At 41.1% G+C, this 27,340-nt stretch overlaps 1 protein-coding gene across 1 annotated transcript in view; it reads left to right on the top strand.

The window, feature by feature from the left end:
• The window catches only part of Cenpe (centromere protein E), a 53,470-nt gene extending 27,177 nt beyond the window's left edge, over window positions 1-26,293 (top strand). Inside the window, exons 27-47 of the mRNA XM_021233980.2 lie at window positions 1,796-2,068; window positions 2,187-2,342; window positions 3,384-3,665; window positions 4,570-4,728; window positions 4,926-5,210; window positions 5,610-5,897; window positions 6,314-6,472; window positions 6,648-6,929; window positions 7,771-7,929; window positions 9,120-9,380; window positions 11,808-11,912; window positions 13,044-13,262; window positions 14,777-14,974; window positions 15,559-15,762; window positions 16,249-16,476; window positions 17,669-17,854; window positions 18,713-18,825; window positions 20,653-20,750; window positions 21,953-22,133; window positions 23,950-24,221; window positions 25,953-26,293. Of these exons, the coding sequence (XP_021089639.1) occupies window positions 1,796-2,068; window positions 2,187-2,342; window positions 3,384-3,665; window positions 4,570-4,728; window positions 4,926-5,210; window positions 5,610-5,897; window positions 6,314-6,472; window positions 6,648-6,929; window positions 7,771-7,929; window positions 9,120-9,380; window positions 11,808-11,912; window positions 13,044-13,262; window positions 14,777-14,974; window positions 15,559-15,762; window positions 16,249-16,476; window positions 17,669-17,854; window positions 18,713-18,825; window positions 20,653-20,750; window positions 21,953-22,133; window positions 23,950-24,221; window positions 25,953-26,047 (4,203 nt within the window). The 3' untranslated portion in view covers window positions 26,048-26,293. The remainder of the gene's footprint in view (window positions 1-1,795; window positions 2,069-2,186; window positions 2,343-3,383; window positions 3,666-4,569; window positions 4,729-4,925; window positions 5,211-5,609; window positions 5,898-6,313; window positions 6,473-6,647; window positions 6,930-7,770; window positions 7,930-9,119; window positions 9,381-11,807; window positions 11,913-13,043; window positions 13,263-14,776; window positions 14,975-15,558; window positions 15,763-16,248; window positions 16,477-17,668; window positions 17,855-18,712; window positions 18,826-20,652; window positions 20,751-21,952; window positions 22,134-23,949; window positions 24,222-25,952) is intronic.
• The last annotated feature ends 1,047 nt before the right edge of the window (window positions 26,294-27,340 follow it).

The following is a 27,340-nucleotide window of genomic DNA, read 5'->3' as shown; positions in this document are numbered from 1 at the left end:
TATATATATATATATATATATATATATATATATATATACACCATGGGTTAGACACTCTGCTAAGCACTTAAGATAAAGACATATATGTATGTATATATATATATATATATATATACCATGGGTTAGACACTCTGCTAAGCGCTTAAGATAAAGACATATATGTATGTATATATATATATATATATATGTCAACCAGTGAAGATTCTTCCCATATGGACTTGTGTTGGAGTCTCTTTGAAACGTAAGACTGCTCACCATCACCATCTTGGATGCTGACAGGTTTCTGAATCATTGGTAAAAGAAGTGCTGTTGTAAGATATGTGAAACATGAGACTGTCCAGCAACCAAGTAACTCTAAAGTACACACAGACTTCCTTCTGTTTAGAATAAGAGCAGCACCATTGCTAGATGACATGCTGTAGTTTGTGTCATTGTCCTGGGTAGCATTCTTAATATCTATTTTTTTTAACCCTGACGCCTTTTATATAATTGAATTCACTTTACAGCCTTGCATATTTTTCATACTCCTCTAAGAAGTAAATCAACATGATAATAGCTGATACTTCTGAGTTTATTTGGGCCATCCCATAAACATCTTGTAAAAAGTGAAAGATGATGGGAAGCTAGGCATGGTCACTGATACCTGTAATCCCTATAGTTTGGAGTCTTGAGTGGGACAAAGGAATCACTGTAAATTTCCACCAGCTTTGGCTTCATAGTACGTTCTAAGTCAGCCTGGGCTACACAATGAGACTCCATCTCTAAATAAACAAATGATAAGTAACACAAATAATACAAACCCAGAGGCAGACATTGGGGTTCAAGCTGAAAATCAGAAAAGCAAAGAAGCTGGCCACTAGCTCTTACCTCTACCTCAAGCTGAAAACACTGTACTGTCCTAAGTGTAACTGGAAAATAAATCTCTGAGACTGAATACTGAGTGGCCCCGATCATATCTTATATAGCTCTCTAGAACTGGGATTAAAGGTGTAGCTCCTTTGTGTGAGCTGTTTCTCTTTTAGACTGATTCACTCTAATGTGACCTTGAACTCACAGAGATCCATGTACCTTTGTCTCCTGAGTCCTGGGACTAAAGGTGTGTGCCACCACTGCCTAGCTTCTATGGCTAGCTAGTGTGGCTGGTGGAGTTAAAGGTGTGTGTTACCAGTGCCTGGCTCTATGACTGTGGCTAGCTTTGCATCTCGATCTCCATTGGCTTTATTAAATCATAAATAGTACATCACTACAATGATATGTATATTGTTAGTTTATATCATAGGGGATGTGATTATTTGGAATCTGTGTTTGTATATTTTAGTCTCTTGGCTTTTTAGTTATTTTCTCATTTCACTTTGATTTCTTGATTAACCTGTGTAAGTTTCCAAGGGAAGATCAGAATTACCACAAAGTTAGTGGCTTACCAAATCAAAAATGCATTCCAGCTGCCCTGGAACTGCACCACTCCAGTCTCTGATGCTATTTTCTCATAACCCAATTTTCCAGATTTCTCCTTATTCTTCTCTGTCATTGACTTGAGAGACTATTGTAATCCAAAAGCATCTAGTCTCAACACTTAGAGTTATATCTGTAAAAGTCCCATTTCCCATCAAATTCACATTCTGAGTTTCTAGATAGTCCTGAATTGTTTAACCTCCCCATAAACATTCTGTCTAAAGGCTAGTTTACTTTTACTTTTAATGCTGCCTGATATAGACAATTCTCTGCTAATGGTACTATGTAAAAATTTGGCAAAATATCAGCAACAAGATAGTTATAAAAAATTGTCCCTCCTAAGAACCAGAAACTGCAAGAAAAGCAGCAGCAACTTCTTAGTGCACAAGAAGATATGAGTGAGATGCAGAAAGTGATGACCGACATGGAGAAGAACCAGCAACTGGCACTGGAAAGCATGGACGCAGAGAGACTGGAGCTGGCTCAGAAACTTCATGAAAATTGTGAGGAGATGAAGTCTCTAATGAAAGAAAGGAATGATCTAAAGTTATTACAGGAGTCATTTGAAATAGAAAGAAGGCAACTTAAAGAATCTGCGAGAGAAATCGAAGCTATGGTAAGTATGACTGGCCTTTTCTCTATCTGTTACATGTTTCTTTAGAAACCTAGTCAACTGGAGAGAGGGAGGCAGGGTTGAGCAAAGAATTCTAATTCTTTCAATTTTACTTACTAAGGGCCTCCGGACAGAAAAAGAACTAAATGTTGCTCGCACACATCTGGAAGAGCACCAAGAAATCATCAAGGAGCTAAGAAGCAGCCTTGCTGAGAAAGAAGCTCAAATAGCAAGCACTAAGGACACAGAAAAGTCCCGTACCCAGTCGCAAGAAAAGGTATGTCATTTTTAGCTCATGCCCTTGACTGCTTCTTTCTTCCTCTTTTGAAGGAAAATAAGTAATTAGTTATGGTGTATTTAGTGAATAAGAATGTGTTGACTGTCTACTGTGGCATACATAGTCTGGGTTACAGATATAATGGGAAAGTCAGGTATGTTTGTGTGCAAACCTATAGCCTCGGAATTTGGGGGGTGGAGCGGCATAATCAAGAGTTCAAGGCCTTCCTGGATTCCACAGAGAGTTTAAGGATGGCCTGCTGAACTATGTAAGACTGCTACCAAAAAAAACCAAAAACTAGAGGGACAAAATCCTCATTGACATGTAGTAGAAGGAAATAGCTGATAAATGAGCAGTCAAGTGGATAAGATACCATCAGGTAATTGTAAATGCTTTGGAAAAGATGACAATGGGATAACTGGGCAAACGACTCTTTGCCAAGCATTGAAACTACAGTATAATAGAACAGGTCTTCTCAAATGTGCACACATGCTTTAAACAATTCCTTGATTCTAATTGTGTACCTGTAGAAATATGATATACACAGTTACAGCATTCCACTAGGAACTAGAGTGAACAGGGAATAAGTGTGCACAAACAGAAGACTTGGGAGATAGCATTTGGATTCAACAAAGATCGGGACTATATACATTTATTGGAATATTCATAAACACCTAAGGCAGTTTCCTCTTTTTCTTATAATTTGAGAACCAGTCTAGAAATTAAGCCTGTAGCTGACTGAGTTAATAGGGTGATGATAATATATAAAGATTGGTTATAATCTTTTAATGATAATATATAATATATAGTGATAATATATAAAGATTGGGTCTAAGAAGAAAGGAAAGCATTGCAGAGTGAACATAGACATCATAGAATCAAAAGGGATTGGCAGTGAGTGCATAATAGAGGCATATCAGTCCAATAGAATCTTAAGGTTCAAAGTCATGTTCATTGCTGGGTAAAATTTTCTGACCTTTTCCATTAAAAAAATAAATGTAATCTCTAGATAGTAACCTTGTGCTTTCTGAATGTCACAAGATCCCAGTGCTACAAGAAGGAGAGCTACTTCCTAGCGTGAAAGACATGGGGGAGATTCCAGAAAAAGCGAGTGAGCTGGAGCTGTTGGAGGAACACTCCACAACAGTGGATTCAGAGCCACCAGAGGACGTGGAAAGGCTTGGGCTGACGGAGAAACTTGAAGAAAGTCAGAGAGAGATGAGACGTCTCTCTGAAGAGAGGGATGACCTGAAAGCGACACTAGAAGCGATTCATGTCGAATGTGCCCAGCTGAAGGAAGATGCGAAGACAGCTTTGACTAAAGTGAGTGTTAGTTTGTTGTGAGATAGTCTCGTGTAGCCAGACGTGGCCTTGAACTCACACTTCCGCCTCCACTTCCCCAGTTAGGACGCAGGCGTGTGCACTCCATCCTCCCCTTCCCTAGTTAGGACGCAGTTTGGGTAAAGTGAGTCTCTTTCTTCCTTCTTCACTAGGTTTTATCAGAACTCAGTCCTTAGAAAGCGTTGCTTGTGTCACATTTGAAAATCTTATTACTAACTTTTTGCAGGCGTTTCTTAATCATGTAGTGACAGAAGCAGAATAATTTAAAATTGCTCCTGCATGTAAAAAAAAAAAAAAAAAAACGAATTGAAACTGAACATCTAAAGTGATGAGTGAGGTGTACCAATGATGAGCAGTGCAAAGGCAGAGTCAGCATCAAGCTCTGAGAAGAAATAGAAACACTCAAGTCAGGAAAAGGACAAACATAACTAGGGATTAGAAGGTAGCTAGGGATGGTGCTGCCTTAGTAAAAAGATGTTTATAGATTTTCCTCCAAGATCCATGACTTCACTAGCCCTGAATAGTTGCCTGGGTTTCCAGTGTCAGGTATGATTTCCCTCTGGTAGAGCAGGTCTTAAGTCTTAATTAGAGAGCTGCTGGTTACCACCAGTGTATGCATGCCCCTACCCCGTGGGGACAGTGTGCTGTACTGGTCATAGGAGAAAGGTCAACTACAGCCTGTAGCAGCTTCTCCAGAAAGAGTATAAGCAGTCGCAGCATCTCAAGAGATGCTACAACTCAAATAGTTTCCTCTTTGCTCTGTATTTCTGGAGAGCCTTATAAGCAAAGCTTTTCCTTATGTCTGAATCTTTTCAAAAAGGAGTTAGTTATACTGTATATGGTTATATTTCCATAAATGTTTTGGAATTTTTCTCTAATACTAAAGCATCAAGAAACTGAAGAGGAACTTAACATTGCTCATTGTTGCCTGAAAGAGCAAGAGAAAAAAATTGACGCCCTGAGAGTGAGCCTCTCCCAGAAGGAAACTGAGTTGTCAAGTGTTCGTGTACAGCTGGAGTTGGCCACTGATGAACTAGAGAGAAAGGTAAATTGACGGTGAGAGGCAGTGGGTGGAAACTTGGAGGAGACTGCCTACCTGAAGACTACTGTTTACATACTGAATTATTTTGGAACCTGTTTTGTATTTTTTCCTTAAAATGGAAAGGGGAGGAGGAAGGGAGAGAAACAGAGAGAGCGGCCCCTGTGTATTGTGCTGGTGACTTATTTTATCTTTGTTTGAAGGTTCAAGAACTCAATGAGAAACAAGAACAACTAAATATAAAGGAAACTAGCGAGGCTCAAGAGAAAATGAATGAACTAGACCAAGTTAAGGCACTTCTCCTAGCCAAGGAGTCAACACTACAAAGGGTAGAAAGTGACAGACTCCAGCTGACTAGACAGCTAGAAGAAAGTCAGGAGGAAATGAGAATTCTAAGTGAGGAAAGAGATGAACTGAAAAGAATCCGAGAGGCTCTTGATGTGGAGAATGAACAGCAGAAAGAAAACATTAAAGAAATTGGTGCTAAGGTAAGTCTCTGTCTGCTAATTTGGGACTAAAAAATAAGACTAAGATGATTGTGGTGCCACCTATTAAGTTTATTGATTTTTCTGTAATGGTAAGGAAAGGGGAACTAGTAACTTCATATTCATCTGAATGACTGCATAGAAATTACTCATTCATGAAATGTTTCAGGAAAGGCAGATCAAGCAGCAGGTACTGGGGGAACTTCGGGGTGACAAGTGCTGAATTACAGGAAGAAGACCTTCCTGGTTAAGCGGGAAAGGACACGTGCTTACTCCTTCTCTCCCTCACACCTCCTCACAGAGTGCACAGCATCCCTCAGACCAAATGTACACGTTTCTGCTTTGGATTAGGGATACATCTTCCTTGCTCTTAAAAACAAACAAAACCCATTTCTTTCTCAGCTCCAAGAACTTCAGGACAAAGAGCGCGCATGTCTTGTGGAGAAGATGACTAACGAGACTCAAGGAGATGCGTGTGAAATGGAAAGCTTGACTCAGCAGTTGGAGGCCCAGAAGTCAACTCTGCAGAGGGTGGAAATGCAGAATGCTGACTTGACTCAAAGGCTTCATGAAGCCCTTGAAGAAATGGAATCTGTAGCAAAAGAAAGAGATGAGCTTAGGAGTATGGAAGAACGCCTCACAGTAGAGATAGATCAGCTGAAGGAGAGCCTTAAAGACTCAGTAACCAGAGTGAGTTGCCATCTTTCTGCGATCATGCAGCTTAATGTCCTAATGACCACTAGACTTGGGGGTGGCCAAGTATAAAATTGGTCATGAGAGTCTAGTTGTAGCTTTTTACACTGTACACATTGCACAGTCCTGCAAAGATGTATGTAGCACATGCACACTGTCCAATAATAGGGGACTGGTAAAATAAATAGTGTTTTTGGATCATGAAATTCTGTGCCTTAGCTAACAAAGTAAGCTGACACTGAGTTTATAGTGTCCTGTCCTGGGGAAAGATAAACTGTCAGTGGTTCATCTAGAATATGTGGTCACATCCCAAAGCAGCTCAAGAGAGGACAAGAGGGCTTCTACTTCCTTTTGTATAGCTTCTGTTTGAAATGTATTTCTTTGGTGTCTTCTTTCTTTTCCTGATAATTAAGGGTCTGGAAAAAGAGGAGGAGCTGAAAGTTGCTCGTGAGCATCTGCAAGAGCACCAGGAGACTGTCATCACTCTCAGAGAGAGCGTGTCTGATAAGGCAGATGAGATGTCACGTATTCAAGGGGACTTAGCAGGCACACGTGCTGCCCTAGAAGAGCAGGTATATTTCAGTCTGCATAGTCGGGAGATGGACTCAGGTTATCTGGTAGGGAGACAGGAAACAGGCTGTAAACCTGTCTAAATTGAATCATAAGATTTGCTGATTCAATTTTAAGACTGTTTTGGGGTTTTGTTCGTATGGTCAATGCTCTAACTTATTATACGGTTGTCTTAAGAGCCAAGAACTCCAGGAAAAAGCACATCAGCTTTCTCAAGTGAAAGCTGAGCTCAAGGAAACTGTGGATGAAATGGAGCGATTGAAGAAGCAGCTAGAAGTCCAGAATTCAACTCTGGAGAATATGGAAATAGAGAACTTAAAATTGACTCAACAAGTGTATGAAAACCTTGCAGAAATGAGACTTGTCAATAAGGAAAACGATGACCTAAAAGTTATGGAGGAAACCCTCAGAGTGGAGCAAGACCAACTGAGAAAAAGTCTTCAACAAATGGAAGCGAACGTAAGTTCCCATCCTACCCTAGTAGGTTTCCGAATCACTGAGCGGGGAGTGTCCTTCGTGACAACAGGAATGGAAAAGGCAGTTAGGTATTCTTGAACTTTTTGAATTCACCATTTCTTTATGGAGTTTTAACATAGATATACACTAGTTTATTTGTTAAAGAAATGTATATGCAAATGAATATACATAAACATATATTCAAATAGATGCCAAAGTTGCTTGGTTATAGCAGTTTGTGATAAAATGCTAAACAACCATGTGTCTTAGGAAGAATTTGGTAAATAGAAGCAGTATGCCAAAATTGTGTGCATACTGGTCTCTGTCCTGCTCGGCAGCTCAGCGGGACATTCAGAGGGGGACAGTTTGTTAAGTGAAATGTGCAGTGTTGGCCTCTTGAAATGGAGTATGGGGAGATGAAATGGAAAAAAAAGGTCTGGATTTCTAACAAGAAAGAATAGTAAGTAGTAAAAGCAGACCCTATAGTGTGGTTCTCTACCCAGTAGACCATTTGCCACACCAGCCTGATGATGATCTGAGTTCATTCTCCAGAACCTGTAATAAGGAACGGGGCAAACAGACACCACACAACCGTCCACTGACTTCATGTGAAGCTCCCACATAGAATAATAGTGGTAATTTAAGGTGAATGTTTTTAAAAGACATAAAGCAGACTGTCCCACTTAGAAACAGTACATCTGCTTGCTTGTACACAGTCTTGAGTTCAACTCCTAGTTCACAACAAAAGAGAAGTAAAGATATTGGTTTTTTTTTTTACTAAGAATATATATCACTTAGTGTTAAAAATACTCCTTAATGGTAAGATATATTCCTGTTTTAAAAGGATCTGGAAAAGCAAGAGAAACTAAGAATTGCTCACCTGGATCTGAAAGAGCACCAAGAAACTATTGACAAACTCAGAGGGGTTGTGTCAAAGAAGACAGATGAAGTATCAAAAATGGAAATGGAATTAGAAAACGCAAATATCAAATTACAAGAAAAGGTATTGGTTGGGCATTTCATTTGTTCATGCTTGATAGTAGCCTTTGGGAATATAAAGGTTCAGCCATACTGGGAAACAGTTGGCCGTATTCACTGTAAGACCTAGCATTTTCTTCCTTGGGTGTGTACTGAAAAAGACAAGGATCTTTCTTCTATACAGGCTACAAGAATACTCATAGAAGTTTTATTCTAAATAGTGTGGGAAAATGAAAATAGCAACTGAGTAGATGACTACATTGTCATCTTAAGTTCAAAAGGAAACAAAACTGATCCAGGATGTTATAGGTCAGAATAATATTTACCTCAGGGAGAGGACACATATGTTGGGTGCTGGAAATACTGTATAGTTCAGTCTGGGTTATTGTTTTATAGATGCATGTATATATCAAGAATAACTGAGCCAGGCAGTGATTTTGCACGCCTTTAATCCTAGCCCTTGGGAGGCAGAGGCAGGAGGAGCTCTATGAATTCCAGGGGTCCAGGACAGCCAAGGATACACAGAGAGATCATGCCTCCCCGCTCCAAAAAAAAAAAAAATCACCAAACTCTGCATTTAAGATTAGTATAGTTTATATGTGTTATGCCTCAAGAGAAAACTGGTGCCTTTATCAAACATTTGTAGAAATAACATGAAAAGATTACTACTATTTTAGTCAATTTAAAAGCAGCTCTGTTTACCCTCCCCGCAGAGTACAAGATTAAAGGTAAGCATGGCTACTCCCAGAAAAAACTAGTCTTCATTCTTCTTTTAAAACAGTCTTTTAAAACAGAGATGGCTCAGCAGTTAAGAGGACCTGAGTTCAGTTTCCAGCATCCATGTCAGGTGGCTCAAAGCCTGGTCCTCCAGCTCCAGAGGCTGTAGTACCTCTGACCTTCACAAGCACCTCACTCACACGATGCAAAGTGAATTCAGCTTTCTAGAGCTGGAGACATGGCTAAGCAGTCCTCTCCTAGAGGACGTAGGTTTGATTCCCACAGCATACCTGGTGGGTCACAACCGTCTTTTATTCCCAGTTCCAGGAGATCCAGCACCCTCTTCTGACTTCCCTGGGCACCAAGCATACATTATGGTGCATAGACATACACGTTGGCGAAACACCCATAACCATAAAATAAAACAAAGTCTAAAAAATTAAGTCTAAAGCTTTCTCTCCAGAGTCTGTATCCTAATGTGATTTCATGTCTTGACAGATTCAAGAACTTAAGGCAAACGAACTTCAACTTCTTAAGTTAAAAGGAGCTGCCATTGAGACACAAAAGCAACTCAAGGAGCAAGGGTTAACTCTGAATAAGATAGAGATGGAGAATTTAAATCTGGTTCAGAAGCTTCACGAAAACCTTGAAGAAATGCAGTGTGTAATAAAAGAAAGAGATAATCTAAAGAGAGCGGAGGAAATGCTCAAGATGGAGAGAGACCAACTCAGGGAAAACCTAAGGGACACCAGGAGGAAGGTGAGTTGTGTGCCTTCTTCCCGTCTAGAAACGCCACTCTGCTTGAAAGTGCAGGATCCATAGATGAACGATGAACACTCTCCCACCCCGTGTGTGTGCGCGTGCATGTGTGTTGCCTGGAAGCCTGTGTGTCTGGTACCTGCAATGCCTGGAAGAGAATGTTGGAGCTCCTGGAACTGAAAAGACAGCCAAGTGCTCTTAACTGCTAAGCAGTGTCTTTCCAGACAATGCCTCTTTGAAAACTTACCAGTGCATATAGTACATTTGGTTTAGCATTGTCACGTCTAGGAATTTGCCCAGCCAATATATTCACTGATTTCACAAAACTCCATTGTTCTGTGTAGAGTGATTTGTGTTGGCAAAAATCTAGACATAAGCAGGGCACTGGCTACATGGGACTCATCTGTATGATAGAATTCTAAACCGCTTATTATTTATGTGAGTCTGACCTTAAAAGATAGTGAAAGAGAAAAACAAGTCAAGGAATTCAGTGGGGAGCACTGCCAAGGGGAAGGTAGAGTCAGAGCTTGTCCTGGGGTGGGGGGGAGGGGTGTTTTTGAGACAGGGTCTCTCTTTATAGCCCTGGGTGTCCTGAAACTCACTCTGTAGACCAGGCTGGCCTCAAACTCACAGAGATCTCTTGCCTCTGCCTCCTGAGTACTAGGATTAAAGCCCCAGCTCCTCTGGCCCTCTTGTAGAGAGATGCTGTAGAGCTTGTTTCTAACTGAGCATAAATTTTTCTTTGAGTGTATCAAAAGTAATTAGTCACTTAGACACAGTAATAAAATATATAAATATGGGCTAAGGATTCCTGGTCTAGTATCAGAAGTGCTGGGTTTTAGAAAGATTTTGAGTGCCAGTGTGAAGCTCAAAAACTTGAATTTGGGAAGATTTCAGACTGCAAACGCTGTAAAATCTGAAATCGATTTCCAGTTTTCTGATAGGGGCACTCCATTTATGTATATGTACATGCACAGCAATTGACATTGCCCTTCCGTGAAGAAATTCTTTATTCTGTTCTATTTTATAATTATCTGAAGATTCAAGAAAAGGAGTTTCAGCTTCTTAAAGAGGAAGATGTCAGTAAAGTTTATAAAAAAATGGAGTTTGAGGCCCAGAATTCCTATGTGCAAAGTGTGGGTAAAAATAACTTGCGCTTGATTGAGAAAGTTAACCAAAACCTTGACGCAATAAGAATTATAGCCAAGGAAAACAGTGAGCTAACCAAGATAAAAGAGTCTCTCAAAGTGGAAAGAGAACAATTCCAAGAAACCGTAAGACACGTGAGAATGAGCGTGAGTTCAGAACCTTCCTCTGAGTAGTTCTAAGACCAAAGCTTTAGGGCAATTACCAGTGTGCATGTGTTGTCTGGATTTGGGTGTTGTGGTTTTTGTTTTTTTTCCCTCCTGATTTTTTTAAACTTCTGTAGATAGTAAAATGTGGTGGGAAATGTACCATAATTATAATACAAGAAGGAAGCATAAAAGCCTCGATGCTTTTCAGAAAATTGAATTCTTCATCTCTAAGAAAAGATGTATTAGGCACAGTATTTTCATTCTAAATTCTGAAACAACAGCCACAAAAAGAAACTAGCATTATTATAAATGGAAAAGTATTTCAAAGATTACATTTTCAGAAGATTAAATGTCTTCATTTCCTCTACTAATAGACCTCTAGAAATGAAGGGATTGTCATTACTGAAGTTAGAAGGAAAGATTAAAAGGGAAATGTCTTGACTTTGTTTCAAAATAATCTTTCAAAGTTTAATTCATTCCTCTAAAAAGTAGCAGAAAATGTAGGCAAATGAGTATGTAAGGTAAATCTATAACTTGCTATGTTGATGTTTGGAGGGTATAGAAAGCCTCGTGTACGATATTGTCACACCAATGTGTGATATGTGGGGCCTGTCTAAATTTACAAACAAACCTAATTTGTTTGACAAGTCTGTATCGAGCAGATATTCTCCTAGGCATTGCAGTGGCCAGGTTACACTGACGTGGTTTAATGAGGGAGGGCAGGTCTGCTCTGTGCTTTTTAATCAGATGCAGAAAGAACATGAATGAAATTAAGACTTCTCACCCCCAGGTGAACAACTATACAAGGCTTGGGTGTATTTAGTTGGTGGCAGTAATTCTAATGTAGCCATTTGAGAGGTTACAAACTAGGAATCTAAGACCTAATGAGGAACAAATCCTTTTCTAGATATCATGTGCTTCTCACACGTATCCCTCAAGTGAGTTGAAGTCATTCAAATTCACTATGTAGCTTGACAGTAATTATTACTTCCTTTTTTTGTCTATTTTAATACTGCTGTTATATTATAATGAAATATTTAATTCCATTATTGAAACATGATGTAAGGTGTAAGTGTGTATGATTAGACATGCTATGTAAATGTGGCTATTGCTATGTATTTCTTGGTACCAGGACCATCAAAACCATGAAGAAATCGTAAAACCTGCAAAGGGGTCAGTATGTGATGGAGAACAACACAGTACAGAAAGCCTTCGAGAAAAGTGCCTCAGGATAAAAGTAAGAGCCCCTGTAGGAGTAGTAACAGCATTGTTACTACTGTTCCAGCCTAAGGTGGAATTAAAGGAAACTGAATAGTGAATAGGTCGTGCCCATGTTTCCCTAAGCCTTATAGTCTAGTACAGTTATGCACGCATATACACGTGCACATATATGCACAATTAACATAGTGGGAGTTTGTGACTTGTTTTTAAGGCCGGTGGGAAGTGATCCTGAGCAAATCTCTAAAAGCAGTAAGGGCTCGATGTACTCTGGGGGAAGAGTACTGGAGATGGGGAACTGTCAGAGCATAGCTCCTGGTGCAGAAGGCTGCCCCATGTTCAAGGAGTTTCAGGAGACAAAGCTAGTGAGAAGTAAGTAAAGTCGGAGCTAATGGAGGAGTGGGCTGTGCAGTCACGAAAGGACTTGGGGGTTTGCTCTGAGGAGGAGGAGGAGGTCCACGGGCGAGTTCTGCCATGGGAGACAGACACAGTGTGAGCTACAGTTGGAGAGGGAGACACAGTGTGAGCTACCGTTGGAGAGGGAGACCTGAGCATTGAGAGTTGGGTATAAGCAGACTGCCTTTCTTTTAGTCCTCAACACAGGGTTTCTCTGTACAGCCCTGGCCGTCCTGGAACTCGCTCTGTAGACCAGGCTGCCCTCAAACTCACAGAGATCCACCTGCCTCTGCCTCTGCCTCCTAAACGCTGGAATTAAAGGCATGTGCCACCACCTCCCAGTGAGAGAGAAGTTTAGTAGTGTAGACAAGCTCACAGAGAGGCAGAAGTCAAGCAGTGTGAGCCGATGATAGAAATGGGTGGAGTGTGACACCGCGGTGGGGAGGGCCAGCTTGAGTCATGCTCATTGATTCGTCTCCATCCACTCACTGCTTTTATAAATGAGCCAGCTCCCAGTCTTGTGTGTGGTGTACACTAAATTAATTAATTCAAAAGACCAGAGGAAAAGTTGGTTTTCTTACTGTGTTTCCTCTGGTTAATTTCACAATATTATACATTGCTTCTATAATCTAGAAATAACTAATTATGTCTTTTAAACACAAAGGTCTTAATTTCTTTTTTCCAATAGAAGGTGTTGTGGTGTTGTTTTGTTACAATTGTGGTATTTGATCTAACGAATCCTGATTTCCTTTAGGAGCTCCTGAGAAGATACTCAGAAATGGATAATGAGTATGAGTGCTTGAATCGGTTCTCTGTTGACTTAGAGAAGGAAACTAAAACCCAAAAAGAGCTGGCAATTGCTGTAAAAGCAAAGCTCTCACTTCCACACCCACAAATCAAAGAGCTTGAAAAGCTGCTTACTACAAACCACAGATGTTCCATGGAATTCCACAGAATTCTGAAGAAACTTAAGGTATCAACTTTTTTTAGTATCGGCCTTGTACTGATGTAATTATAATTTCAAATGTACGTTTCAATGTATTTAAGTCTTTTGGGAGTTACCATATATACTGTTTATATATTAACCACCAAATTAAAGATTGTATGGGTCTGAAGATAGAATTTATCCAACAAAACCTGAGCTCTGCTGTAAGCCTAGACACCATGTGAGTGTACTCAGAGTCAGATCCCAAAGACCTGCTGAGGCAGGCTTGTGACCATTATGAGTGCAATTCTAGAGGTATGGACAGGCTTCTTATGGGACAGATTTTTCCTGGGGGTATGTAGCACATGTCTATTCACCCCAAAAAGGGAATCCATGACAGACCAAAATAACAATTGTACCCAAGTCCAACTTAGTGAACCAATGAGTTTATAAGGGGCTCCTGGGTGGGGGGGATGACTCGAAACAGCTGCATTGGCTAAAAGCCCACGCCCATGGGGTGATGCCTTGGGAAAGCTGTATCTCAGGGGCCCCATACTCAACATGGGGGCAGGTCTCCCTCAGCAATTTGGCTGGCCAGAGTCTCCTCCTCCAGCAGTAACTTACTGCTTCTAGAACCCTGGGGAAGCTCCTTAGGAATCTTGAAATTGTGCAGGGCATATAGTTTCTTTATTTGATAATCCTCTAATAGATTCGACAGTCGGATACCCAAAACGTATGAGGTTGGGAACATTATAGCATTATAATTACCTTTGCCTTAAAGTCAGACGTCTAAGTATGCCTGACAAAGAAATCTTGAAGCATGTGACTGGTAGTGGGGGTAATCAGACAAGATTGTTAGAGTATTTTGAAAATCCAAAAACGGGGCTGGAGAGATAGCTCTGCAGTTAAGAGCATGTACTGTTTCTACATAGAACCCACACTCACCCCTTTATAATACTAGGCCAAAGCCCCTCACACTACCTGTAACTCTGGCTCCAGGGGTTCTGAAGCTCTTCTGGGCCCCGTGGACACCTAAACTCACGTGCACATACCCACACATGTGCATCTTATCTTATATAAAATGAAATATTTCTTTTAATCTCAAATTCTGACAGTAGGGGATTTGGTAGTTTAACCAAAAATTGTGTGATGAGGCTGGAGAGAAGTCTCAGAAGGCCCTAGCTGCCCTTCCAGGGGGCTCGGAGTTGGCTCTCAGCACCACCCTGTGACTCAGACATCTGGAACTCCAGTTCTAGGGGATCTGTGGTATATGCCATACGTCGTGTTTATTCATACACATAAAATAATTAAAATCTAATGTGATAATAAGAAAAGGAGCTGATAGAACCACTCAATGGAGACGTCCCTCAGGGAGCAAACATGAAGCAGCAGTCTGGAGGGCTGCTTTCCAGGGCTGAGAGGGGAAATGTGGGGTAAACAGTAGCTGCTTCCTCCATCCTCTACCATGGTATAGATAACAAAGAGAGGCCTCCCCATCTCAGACACTGAAAATGTCCTCTAAATACAATGTCTCATTTTTTTCAATTTATCCTCTCCTTAAGTATGTGTTGAGCCACATTGCCAGGCTAAAGGAAGAGCAACATGAGGTCATCAACAAATTCGAAATGGCTTTTATCCAGGAAGTGGAAAAGCAGGCTGAACTGCAGGTTAAGATACAGAGCTTTCAACAGGCTTGTGATGCTCCATCCAGAGACTTAGGGAACCTCCAGCTGAGCCGGGATATGGATCTCCATCTGGAGGTATACTGTGTGTCTCATGCCTTTAATACAATTTTAGGCCTTTTATAAATAGATACCTTTGTATGTGTTTGAAGTCGTTTTCATTTACCAGAAATTACTAGTAATTCACAGAATGAGAGCTGACTGAAGGACCGTTTGGATTCTATCAGACCTGCATAGACACAGAAAACAGATTGGACATCAGTGAGAATTCAGAGAATTTCGGGTTTCCCGGTGCCTTCTTGCACCCGTGACTGAAAGTCGGGATTCTTTCCCTGTATCAACTCCACAAAGACTTTCTTGTTCTCCCAACAATGTAAAGCTGGCTGCAGTTCCCAGCACACATATGAGGCCTGCCATGTACATAGAGAAGCAGCCACCAGAACCTATAGGTAGACTACCTCTGTCGTGTAGAATATAGTACCAACGTTCTCCTATGCAAGTAATTGGAATAAAGATTTAAATTAGAATTCATTTACTTTAATGTCCTAATAAGTAGAGTACAGTAGGTATTTCTCCCCCTTATGATATTTTTATAGCTTATATGTTATTTGGGTGAAATCTTTGCTGATGTTCATGTAGTTTGATACCTATTTTTCACACAGGAAATTGCCAAAGATTTTTCAGAAAATGGATTCCCCACCATAAAAACTGAATTCCAACAAGTACTAAGCAATAGGAAAGAAATGACTCAGTTTTTGAGAAAATGGCTGAATACTCCTTTTGATACAGAAAAACTTAAAAGTGGCATCCAAAAAGAAAATAATAGCATTTGCCAAGTGAATAACTTCTATAATAGCAAAATAATTGTGAGTATAATTATTCATCACTCAGGCTCTTTTATTCTTTGCTTTTATTGTTCTACTCATTCATAAAAGGATTAGACTGCTATATATTTTCTTTAATTTATACATAGGAGCTCTATGAAAATTTTGATTATATAAATTTTTTTCTTGTATATGCTGCTTCACGATACTTAGACCAGTTTGTGCTTGGGAAGGGAGCAGGCTGTTTGCATGTGATACTGAGTTCCCAGTTGGAACTGTTCTCTTCCCATTCTCCTCTCAGTGCTTGTGAGGGCTGAGCCTTTGCCCCAGTGGCCTCTTTTTAGACACATAATTATTAACATCCAGCATGTTGAAAGAGAAGTGTGCATTCATTGTCTTGAGTACTGTTCTTAGACATCCTAAATAATGAATTTCAGCATGCACACTATCCTAGAATTCTAGGTTTTCCTACTATAACTTTACTGCATCAATTATTTTAAAGCTGTAGCGGTCTCTTACTGTTCACAGGCCATGATAAATGAATCATCAGAGTTTGAGGAAGGAAATGCTGCCAGATGCAAAGAGTTGGAACATTACCTGAAATCACTGAAGGAAAAAACTAAACAACTATCTAAAGACTACCAGACTTTGACTGTCTCCCCATCTGCTGCCTGTGTTCATCCCGCCGCACATCCTTCTACACAGGGCAGTAAAAACCCTCACATTGCACCAGTGGGTGAACAACTAACGCCAGAGGTATGAAACTTCCTGGAGTTTAGAGCTTTAATATAGTCACTAAATATGAACATACTATTGTACATGTGTGTGATGAGTTGGATTTTTATATATGGTTGTACTGTAGTTACCATCCAACTAATTCTGAAACCTGTTATCATTTCTTATGAGTTAAGAAACAGAAGTAAGTGATAGTTTAAATACTATTTACAGGGTAGATCATTGCCATATTTGGTACTTTTACACTATGCCATACCTTTCTTAAAAGGTATGAATTTCATCTAAACTGTGACGTTCATGGAAAAGTAGTTAATTTAGAAAATAATAGCAATTTAGCTTATCTTTAGCTATTCTCTTGAATACTGATTAATCGTAAAAAGCTAAGAGGCTCAATAAATAGCATAATTGTTAGGCAAATTGAAATGTGTGTTTGCGTTCTCCCCTATTTAAAAAAAAAGTATAAGAATCAATATCATTTGAATAACCAGCTAGACTATTTGAAGCCTTTGCATGGGAATTTATAACAACAATAAGTATGCTACTGTATGTAGCTAGTATGCAAAATGTCTTAGTGGGAAACCAAAAAGCCAATTATAATTTATCATTTTTACAAAAATAAATACTTAATATAAAACATCAACCATTAGCTTAAAAATTGCCATTAGGAACTAGAAGATCACAAATTTTTTTGGGGGGGGGAAGATTCCCTCAAGTATAACTGTATGTTTATTGCATATGGTTGGCCACTTTTATAAATTTTATACTTGTTTATTCTTGCTCAGAAATTTCCTGGAGGTGGGGAGATACCCAAAAAGGTTCCATAGTCCTTGTTAGGATCTGGGGAGACTTTATTTTCATCTTATGGTTTTAAGGTTTTTTCCATATATTCTCACCTTTAAATTGCTTTAGAAAGTCCAAGTGCCCTTTTATGAATAGTGCTAATTTAAAAGGTGACTATTAAATGTACTTAGAGCTTTGCAAACTGGTATGTCATGTAACTTCTGTGTTCTCATTTTGCGTGACTTAGAGAATTTGCTGGCAGGTTATAATGTGAAATTTTGGCATTCTTTTAACATGTAAAATGTTGTTTTTCTAAGTAAAAGGATTTGTATTTGTTGATTCAGTCTGTGAAAACTTAATAACTAACTACAGATGATCATTTTTGTCCTATTGAACATACTGTGGATTTGCCATGTATTTGTGCTTCTAACAGAAAATTCAGGAACTGGAAACCTCCTTACAAGAAGCAAAAGAAAGTGCCATGCATAAGGAAGGCCAGATTGCAAAGATGCAGAAAGAACTAGCAATGTCTAAGGCCTTGGTAGCAAAGCTCCAGAGTGAAGTCCACGAATCAAACAAATGCCTTGAAAACACAAAAGCGACAGTACAAATGCTTCAGGTATGTTAGGCCAGTCTCACAAATAAAAACATGGGTAACATGCTAGATTTCACAAATAATTGGATGCTCTGTTCTTCCCTCTTAACTACAGCCTTACCACAGCCCCTGTGTAAGGGCTCAGGTTCATCCCACAGAAGTGACTAGATGAAATGCTGTGGTATATTTGTGGCATATAAAAATAATATGGTTATTTTTATTATGCTGGAAAAAGGAATTTCAAAATAGGATAAGCAAACATTTTGTCAAAACTCAGTGTAGACTGCCTCAAGCATCAGGGATACTTTAGGCCAGCACAATTACCCTGGATGATGTACTAGGATGTATGGCTTTGTTCCATCCTGAAGAGAGATCCATAAACTCTTTCGTAGTTTGACTTTTTTAAATTGGTTCTATGTATCCTATTTTTAAATCTGTAGATTACAAAAGTGCCTACTTCAAAATTTACCCCCAAAGGTATTAATTTTATCCTGTGCATAAAGCCGTCTAGCATAAAACAGCATTTATTAACTGATTTAGAGCCTGCAAAATGGCTCAGTGCTGAGGATACTTGCCTCCAAGCCTGAGGCTCGTCCCCAGAACCCACATGGGAGGGAGAGAGCTGACTTTGCCAGGTGTTGCCTGTCCTTCACCTGCAAGCCATGGCACATGTGTGCAAGCCCACAGAGAAGTAGACTTGTGTCACTGAGCGTACCTCATGAGATGCTGGGATGGGACCCGGGCTCCCAGCAAGCCAGGAACGCACACTGCACACTGCTCTTCACCCTTAGACCTCCCATTACTTCTTAATAGTGCAGTAGCATTGTATAGACACAGCGGAATACGCCCATGGACCTTCTTTTGTTTTTCTGTTCTTGACAGGACAAAGTTGCCTTAGGAGCTGTGCCCTATAAAGAAGAAATTGAGGATCTCAAAATGCAGCTGGTGAAAATTGACCTAGAAAAGAAGGAAAATGCCAAAGAATTTGAAAAGGAGTATGTCTGTCTTTGCCTTTATTGAAGATGTCTTTAGTCACATAACATTTCTTTATAAACTTCACAGATATCTTTGCATTTGTTTACTTTTTGGAAAGTAATTTGTAAAAATATGTCTTTACTTTTGAAAAACTCTGTACGCACCCATAGCTTTTAAGCTTATTAGATTGTGATTGCATATACAAATGATTAAAAATTAGGCTCGGTTGTGGCTGCTGTGTAGAGCTCGTGGTAAGGTGTTTACCTAACATGCACAAGGCCCTGGTTTGAAACCCCCCCAGTACTGAAAAAGGTGCGCATGGGTCTCATCAGTCAGCAGGTGGCTTTGATGGCAGTGGTGTCTGAAGAAAAACTTGAAGTGGTCACCCTTCAGGCTGAGCACTGAGGACCTTTCTGTGTGTGCTTGGGTGTTTGACTCGGGTTCCTCTTGGTCCTCTGAGTTCCCTTTCTTCTCCCTAGTGTATTTTTGTGTAAAGATTGTTTTCTGTTGGTACTTGGAACCCAGCAGCATATCCTCTTCTTACCAACTTACCTGTGTGTTCTGTTACGCATACTGACATACCAAAAGTTACTTCTGCATAGAGCACAATGGAAAGAACATTGAACAGTCAGAGCAACTGAATTCAAAGTCTACCCATCACCTTAAACAAACTGTTGAGCTCATCTGGCCCTTGCATTTGAATAAAAGGAAGGCTTATATGAGAGATTATATATACTCATATAAAATGGCATTATTTTATAATGTCCCAAGAGGTAATCTAGCTCTTTATAAAGGTTTTCTTCCTCGTCATGAATGACATTTAGCTCCGCCTGGAAAGTAGCTCCCCATGAGTCTTCAAGCTGTGGAACCAGCTTTCCATTCATAAGAGCCTATGGTTTCGGTGAAGCCAGTATCATGTTCTTAATTAGAAAGGGCAGCTTTACCTATAAAATGTAGTTAGCATATATTTGTTTTTTGTTTTTTTGAGACAGGGTTCCTCTGTCCTAGAACTCACTTTGTAGACCAGACTGACCTCAAACTCAGAGGTCACCTTTGTAGTATGACTGAAGGCCTATGCCATAACTTAAAAAAAATAGTTAACAGTATAATTTTTTAAGATGTATTTATTTATTATACATACAGTGTTCTACCTGCATGTATGGTAGCTGCATGCCAGAAGAGGGCACCAGGTCTCATAGATAGTTATGAACCACCTTGGGGTTGCTGGGAATTGAACTCAGGACTTCTGGAAGAACAGCCAGTGTTCTTAACTACTGAGCCTTCTCTCCGGCCCAAGAACTGTATAATTTTTAAGACCAGGCTTATAACTCATCATTTCTAATTAATTCTTGAATTGCTGATGGACAGTTGGTAAAGTATCTCTTTCCTCTGGGAGCAGTGCAGAACTTGACCTTTGACTCCTGCCCTTAATCAGAGCAGCGAAAGGGTTTGCTTACCTGACAGGATAAAAGTTAGGGTTTAGGTTTGGATCTGTTGTTCTGTTCCTTTTCATTCTCTGGCGATTTTCTATTTATATCATACATAATTCATAGTATCTCCAAAAATAATTTTGTTCAGTATATTCCTAATGCCTATTATGTTTCTAGAAGTTTTAAATAAGTTAGTTTCTCAGTAATAAAGCTAGACTGTTCCTACAGCTGAACAGAATAGTTGTATATGGGTGTAGCCATGAGAGCTGAGCTATATTCCAGAGGCTGATCTATGGCTTAGGGGTGTCGTGTCAATGTGGCATATCCAATTAGAAAGCCCTCTGAGACAGTCCTGTCTACTCTTCCCTATAAAATCACTTGGACATTTACATGTTTTTGTTATTTTATTCTTGTTAGAATTCTTTCTACAAAAGCCACTGTTACACATCAAAAAGAAGTGATAAGGATGCTGAGAGAAAATCTTAGAAGAAATCAACAGGCCCAGGATACCTCAAGTAAGTTAAAGAACACAGACTTTTTCCTCATACAATGCATCCAACTGCAGTTTGCCCTCCCGCCACCCCTCTGAGTTCTTCACCACCACCCTCTCCCCCAGATCCATTCTTCCTCCATTTCCATTCAGAAGATAGAAAGCCTCTAAGGGTTATCAACCAAATATGACATAACAGTATACAATAATACTGGCTAGGTACAACCCCTCATATCAGAGCTGGGTGAGGCAATCCAATAGGAGAAAAAGAGTTTTCCCGAGAGCAGGAAAACGTCTTGTATGGAACAGGAGGGGGGAGAATGGACATCCTTGTCTTGTTCCTGATTTCAGTAACAATCCCTGGAGTTTTTCTCTCTGTGGGGATATTGTAGGTTTTCTTCATTATTTTGAGATGTGTCCCTCCTATCCTAGTCTCTCCAGAACTTTTAGCGTGAAGGGAAGTTGGATTTTGTCAAGGGCTGTTGTGCATCTAATGAGATGCTCGTCATTAATCTACTGGGATGTTAGAGCAGTGAGTTCAGAGATGGCTGCCTGTGTTATACCTGAATAATAAGAATGTATGTCACTGATCTCCTCACATGTCCTCTCCGTCCTCTTTGTCTCTATAATGAACTGCTGGTGACCTAATGGGTTATTCAGATAAATAGCATCTCCATTTTTATACAGTTTTGTTCACAATGCTGACAATTTTACTCTCATCAGAGTGTATTTTGCTAAGAAATATATGTTGAGTCCATGCAATGTGCTGAGTCTCTGCGTGGCCTGCAGCAAGGTAGCAGGTGACAGGCCCCACAGGTGATTAGAGCATGGGCCGGCTCAGAATGGCTCTGCTTACAAAAGATTGCTGTTGCTACTCTTGGGGCGGAAGATGCGGTAATGTACCTAGTGGAGGCAGACTGGAGGGAAGTGAAGTCTGATAGTCAAGTAGACGGGGGAGATGAGGGAGAAACAAAATCAAAGATGACTTCCAGGAAATGGTTTCTATAGCAGCCTGTTGCAGTTTTTAATATTTCTTTTTGAACACCAGAGCTAATTGAGATTATCTGCCTTGCTGGACATGGTGGCACAGTGCCTATATAATTCCAGCACTCACTCAGGAAGTTGACACAGGAAGATCAATACCAGTTCAGAGCCAGCCTGGGCAACCCAGAAACATCCTGCTGTTGTTTTGTTTTGCTAACCTATGTGTATGTTTGCCTCTTGCAGTGATATCAGAGCCTGACTGTCAGACTTTGAGTAAACCTTTAACCTGTGGAGGCGGCAGTGGCATTGTGCAAAGCACAAAAGCCCTTATCCTGAAAAGTGAATATATAAGGATGGAAAATGAAATTTCTAAATTAAAGCAGCAAAACGAACAGCTAGTAAAGCGAAATAATCAACTAGTAAGGTAAGTTCTAAGCCCAGGCGTGGTGGCGATACATTTAATTCCAGCTCTCTGAAGGCAGAGGCAAGCAGATCATCGAGTTCAAGGCCAGCCCAGTCTACATAGTGAGTTCCTGGACAGCCAGGGCCATGCAAGAGAGAGAACCTGTCTCAAAAAACACAAAAACAAACAAAAAGGAAGCCAAACAAAAAGGGCAAGTTTTGTTGCCGTGACATATCCTATTTATGACTGCATATGTTGGAATTATTTGCATATATTTTCTGCAGTTGTAACCTTTTGCTAACTTAGGAGAAGGCAATTTTTAGAGATTGTGTAACAAATGTTGATTTTTTTAAATGTGAATAGCCGAGCGGTGGTGGCATACACCTTCAATCCCAGCACTCGGGAGGCAGAGACAGCAGGTCTCTGAGTTTGAGGTCAGCCTGGTGTACAGAAGGAGTTCCAGGACAGCCAGGGTTATGCAGAGAACCCGTCAAGAGACGAATAATGGCATACACTGTCTCCGCTTCACATTTGCTGTTCATTAACTGCACACGCTGGTGTGGGGGGGTTAGAGGTCAGGGTGAGTGTCTTCCTCGGGCACTTCTCCAGTGTGTTTTGAGACCAGGTCTCTCACTGATTCAGCAAACCCCAGAGAGCTTCGTGCCTCCACTCCCCAGCACTGGATACAGGCCTGTACAGTGCACCCAGCCTTTTTAAACTCAGAGTCTAGGAATGAAGCCTGAGTACTAAACCATCCTCCCAGCTGTTCTGAACTATTTGTAACTAGGTCAGGGACCAGGAAATGAAAGGCATTGAGAAGACAGCTACCACAGTCAGTGACGCTGTATTGCACAGAGGACGCAGAGTCCATTAGTGCCCCATTTGCAGACTTACGACATTGGGTTATCGGCTTCTCCTAACATAGAATAGTAGAACCTTTGTGCCTCGCACTCCTAGTGGTACAGGGGGAGGAATTGCACATTATGTGAGTGTAGAGGGCTAACAGTGTAGCTCAATGGCAGGATGCTTGCCCGGCATGCACAAGGCCCTAGCTTCCATTCTCAGCACTGCAGAAATGAACAAGTGAAGAAAATATCCCGTGCCAGATGACTTAACAATTCAATAATCTGTTACATAGAATAACATTAGTATAAAACAAAGGGCCAGGCGGTGTATGGTTGTAACTCAGGAGGCAAAGATGGGAAAGCCATGAGGTCAAGGCCATTAGAACTTACTGAGACCCTGTCCCAGTAAGACAAAAAGCAGGCTGTGAGTAACTCAAACAATTACATTTGAAGGAGGAATCTGATCGTGTATACATAGATTCAGGAGGTGGAGAAGTGTCGACCAAGACAGTGAAAGAACATTAAGACAGATGAAAAGATGTACTTCTGTAAAAGTTCATAAGCATTCTATAACCGAGTACATCAGCCACTCTGGATGTTGTGGGCTCCTTCAAAAAACCTCATCATCAAAACCGCCAAACTCCACATTCAATTCGTTTTTTACTTTATGCTGGGCCGTGGTGGCACACACCTTTAATTCCAACATTCGGGAGGCAGAGGCAAATAAATCTCTGTGAGTTCTAAGCCATCCTGGTCTACACAGTGAGTTCCAGGACAGCCAGAGAAACCCTGTCTCAAAAAAAAAAATTTACTTTAATTATTCAATTTATATAGCACCTTCTCATTTCTGAATCATGGAAGTAGTCCAAACAAAGTGTTAGGGTGAAATTAAGTTTCATGTTACGTGTTTTAGTAGGATGGGGTTCTTTTTAAATTTTTCCCATGCTCACATTTAATAATTGAGTTGTCTGATCTTTCTGCTTCCATTTAAGTGATAAATCTCAGCTCTCCAAGAAGCTTGAAACGATGAAGGGAAGAACCCTTAAAAGAGACACTTACAGAGAAGCAGCGTGTGAGGACTCTCCAAAGTCTCCCAAAGTGACTGGGGCAGATTCTAAAAGGAGACAGAACACACCTTCTCGGTGCAGGGAGCGGAACTTCCAAGAGTCACCAAAATCTTGGTTTTCTGATAACCGGCCAAAGTCTCTACCAGCGCCTTACCCAGTGTGCTATTTTGATAACTCCGCTTTAGGACTGTGCCCGGGTAGGTAGATGTGCAGGTGCTGAGTGTCACTGGAAGAACTGATGGCTCCCGTGTGTTCGGCTCAGCAAGCCCGTGCGCCGGCTGCATCTGCTGAGCCTGGGAGTCAGTTCCAGAACTTGGCAGTCAGGACTCATGTCCTGTTGCCTCAGTTACTTCACAATTGCATGGTGCTTCCCAGACTCACCGCTCACTATGTTTTCTTGCCACTTGCTGTCTTTGCCACAATTACAAAAACACCACATCTGACCTCACCCACTCAGGTCTGCTCAGCTCAGAGTCAAAGACAACTGCATGTTCTGTGAAATGCATACTCTTGTATTCTACCGTTATCTGTGGGAGACTCAGTCTGCGGCCTCCAGGGGACTCTGAAATCCTGGATAGCATAAGATCCTGTGTACTGTTGTGTTGTGTTGTTATGCACACAGATTATAGTTAAACTCCCCTTTCACTTAAAGGAATTTATGTCTCTACATTAGCATGTTCGAACTGCCAGCATCACTAGTGTTCTATGATCATGGACTGTTAAGTAAAATAGAAGTTCCTTGTCTGCTATAGAATAGTGGTCCGCTCACTTTGTGGACAGGTAGTGTCCACAGTGGACTAAAGGTAGGATGGACGGAGTGAGATTCCCACTACTCCAAGCAGCACACAGGATAACATTTTGTTGTTGTTGCTTGTTTTGTTGTTGAGGGATGATACTTGGTTTGTAGCTCTTCATCTAGGGATAGGACCCTGTGAGACACACACACACACACACACACACACACACACACACACACATTACTTTGGAATGTTACGATTGTTGGAGTTGTTCAGGCCGTGGTGAGGGAGCTGTGTTGAGATTTCATGGGTGCAACTAACCTGTCATAGCTAAAAGGCCTAGCCTCACAGCAGACCGTCTGGTCCTTTGATCTTAGAATCTCTCCGCCCCACTTCTGCCTGAGCCTTAGGTGTGGGAGTTGTGTTATAGATGTATCAGCTGAGGCTGGGCACCCATGGTCAGCACTCTGCATTTTGATCAGGTATAGCGTTCTGTAACGGTCTCATTCTAGTGTAAAAAACAAGTTTCTTTGGTGAGGGGTGAGACCTTCCCTTACCTGTGGGTGAAGAGTAAGTATTCAGAATACAGGAAAGTGGTGGGTTCTCCTCTTCGGTCTCTCATCTCTCCAGCTGTGAATAGCTAATCTAGGTTTACAATACCAAGAATGATTTCTCCTCAGTTCAGCAGGCCTTAAATCCAACTAGAAAGCTGTTGTTAGCCCCAAGATAAAAGTGCCGTTATTTAGTCACTGTGGCCGTATTGCAGATGCAGTCATTGAGGTCCTTAGGCTTCGAGCTAGGTACGACTACCATTAAATATGCCTCTCTCTTGAAAGCTTGAAGCGCAGCTTCTAATACTATGAGAGCCACTCCTATGGAATGAAGCCAACACACTTTCTTTCCCTAAAAGTAGAATGAAGGAAAAGCAAACTTAGTTCATATTTGGTTCACACTGAATCTCAAGTTCATTGACTGTGAATATACCTTACCACTCCTTAGTTTTATGCAGAGTATTATTTCCTAACAGTTCACCTTCTGACAGAAGCAAGCATAGAGCTCTGATGGGAAGGTGCACCTACTTCACCCAACACAGGAGCCAGTCTCCCTTCCTCTCTAATGTGCCTGCTTCCTGGTGTATCTGCTTCTGTGCGTATTTGAGTAGGGTTAACTGGGTTTTATTTTCTTTGTCAGAGGAACCAGCTGCAGAAGCGGAGAATGTGAATCCTAAGACAGACCTTTGTCAGCCCCCCTCAAGAAAAGATGGGCCCGAGTGCAAAATGCAGTAGATGTGCCAGCCACAGCATCCTTTGGAATGACTTTCTTCGTGTTTCTACCCTGATGGTGCCGTCCAACTCAATTTCAGTCTGATTTCACTTTGCCATTATAATTAGAAGATGGGGGAACAAGAAACTAATTTATTCCAGTTTAGGATGATGATAGCAGTACCTTCTTCTTGTATTTGTGACACTCCCAAAAGTTGGACTCTTTTATTTATTTTTATATATTGCAAAGAATAAAGTTCTTAAAGGAAATCTTTGGTCTTTCCATATGGGTATAATGTGTATATATGACATAAATTAATATAAGGCTTTGTTATATGTCAAAACACAATTGTCGACTCACCCCACATAGATAGCCCACAACAGGCCAAAGTACGAATACCACCCATGATCTCCCCAGCCGCGAGTCTTTACAGTGCTCCATGAACTCCTCCCATGGAGCAGACCTTAACCACGAGCCTGCTGATCTCCCCCCAGCCACGAGTTTTTACACTGCTCCATGAACCCCCTCCCATGGAGCAGACCTTAACCAGGAGCCTGCTGATCTCCCCCCCCAGCCACGAGTTTTTACAGTGCTCCATGAACTCCCTCCCATGGAGCAGACCTTAACCAGGAGCCTGCTGATCTCCCCCCAGCCACGAGTTTTTACACTGCTCCATGAACCCCCTCCCATGGAGCAGACCTTAACCAGGAGCCTGCTGATCTCCCCCATGACAGCCAAGCCACTGTTGCACAAGCAGGTTCACCAAATCTGGTATGTTGGTGTTTTAGCACACATGGTCCATTAGAATGTTGATGACAGTTCACTAGCAACCTACACTGCCCCTCTGGCCCTGTGAAAGCGTTTCCAGTTCAGTCCCAGCTTAGTTTCTCCATGTCTTCCAGTCACAGCATGTTTATGCAGTGTCTCTTCCTGTCCAGTTTTGACATACCTCAGTAGCAATAAGCCTTTATGGTTTGTGAGGCCTAGAGGGCTTCCCTAGCCAGCAGTTCACAAGGAGGTCGCCCACCCCTGGCACTGGGGTTTTCATTCAGTCACCGTATGGCGAGGGGTGTTCTTTTCCACCAATTAGGGAAGGAGCCTTTTGGATTTTCTTTCCTTTCAATGTTCCCAGTCCCAGTAGGGTTGGAATGTAGATAAACACACCGTCTTGTCTCTCCAATGGCTTTCCAAACACAGGTAACCACACCCTTTTCAGAAGATGGGCCAGGTAAGACCACGCCCCCAAACCACCATCCCACAGCAAATAGGACAAATTACAAATGGTGAAGCACTCTGAAAGTGTTGTCACCTGTTCT

The sequence above is a fragment of the Mesocricetus auratus genome, unplaced genomic scaffold (genome assembly GCF_017639785.1).
Source record: "Mesocricetus auratus isolate SY011 unplaced genomic scaffold, BCM_Maur_2.0 Super-Scaffold_100009, whole genome shotgun sequence".
Taxonomy (NCBI): Eukaryota; Metazoa; Chordata; class Mammalia; order Rodentia; family Cricetidae; genus Mesocricetus; species Mesocricetus auratus.
Note: the sequence above shows the minus strand (reverse complement) of the source record. Positions and strands in the feature narration are given on the sequence as shown.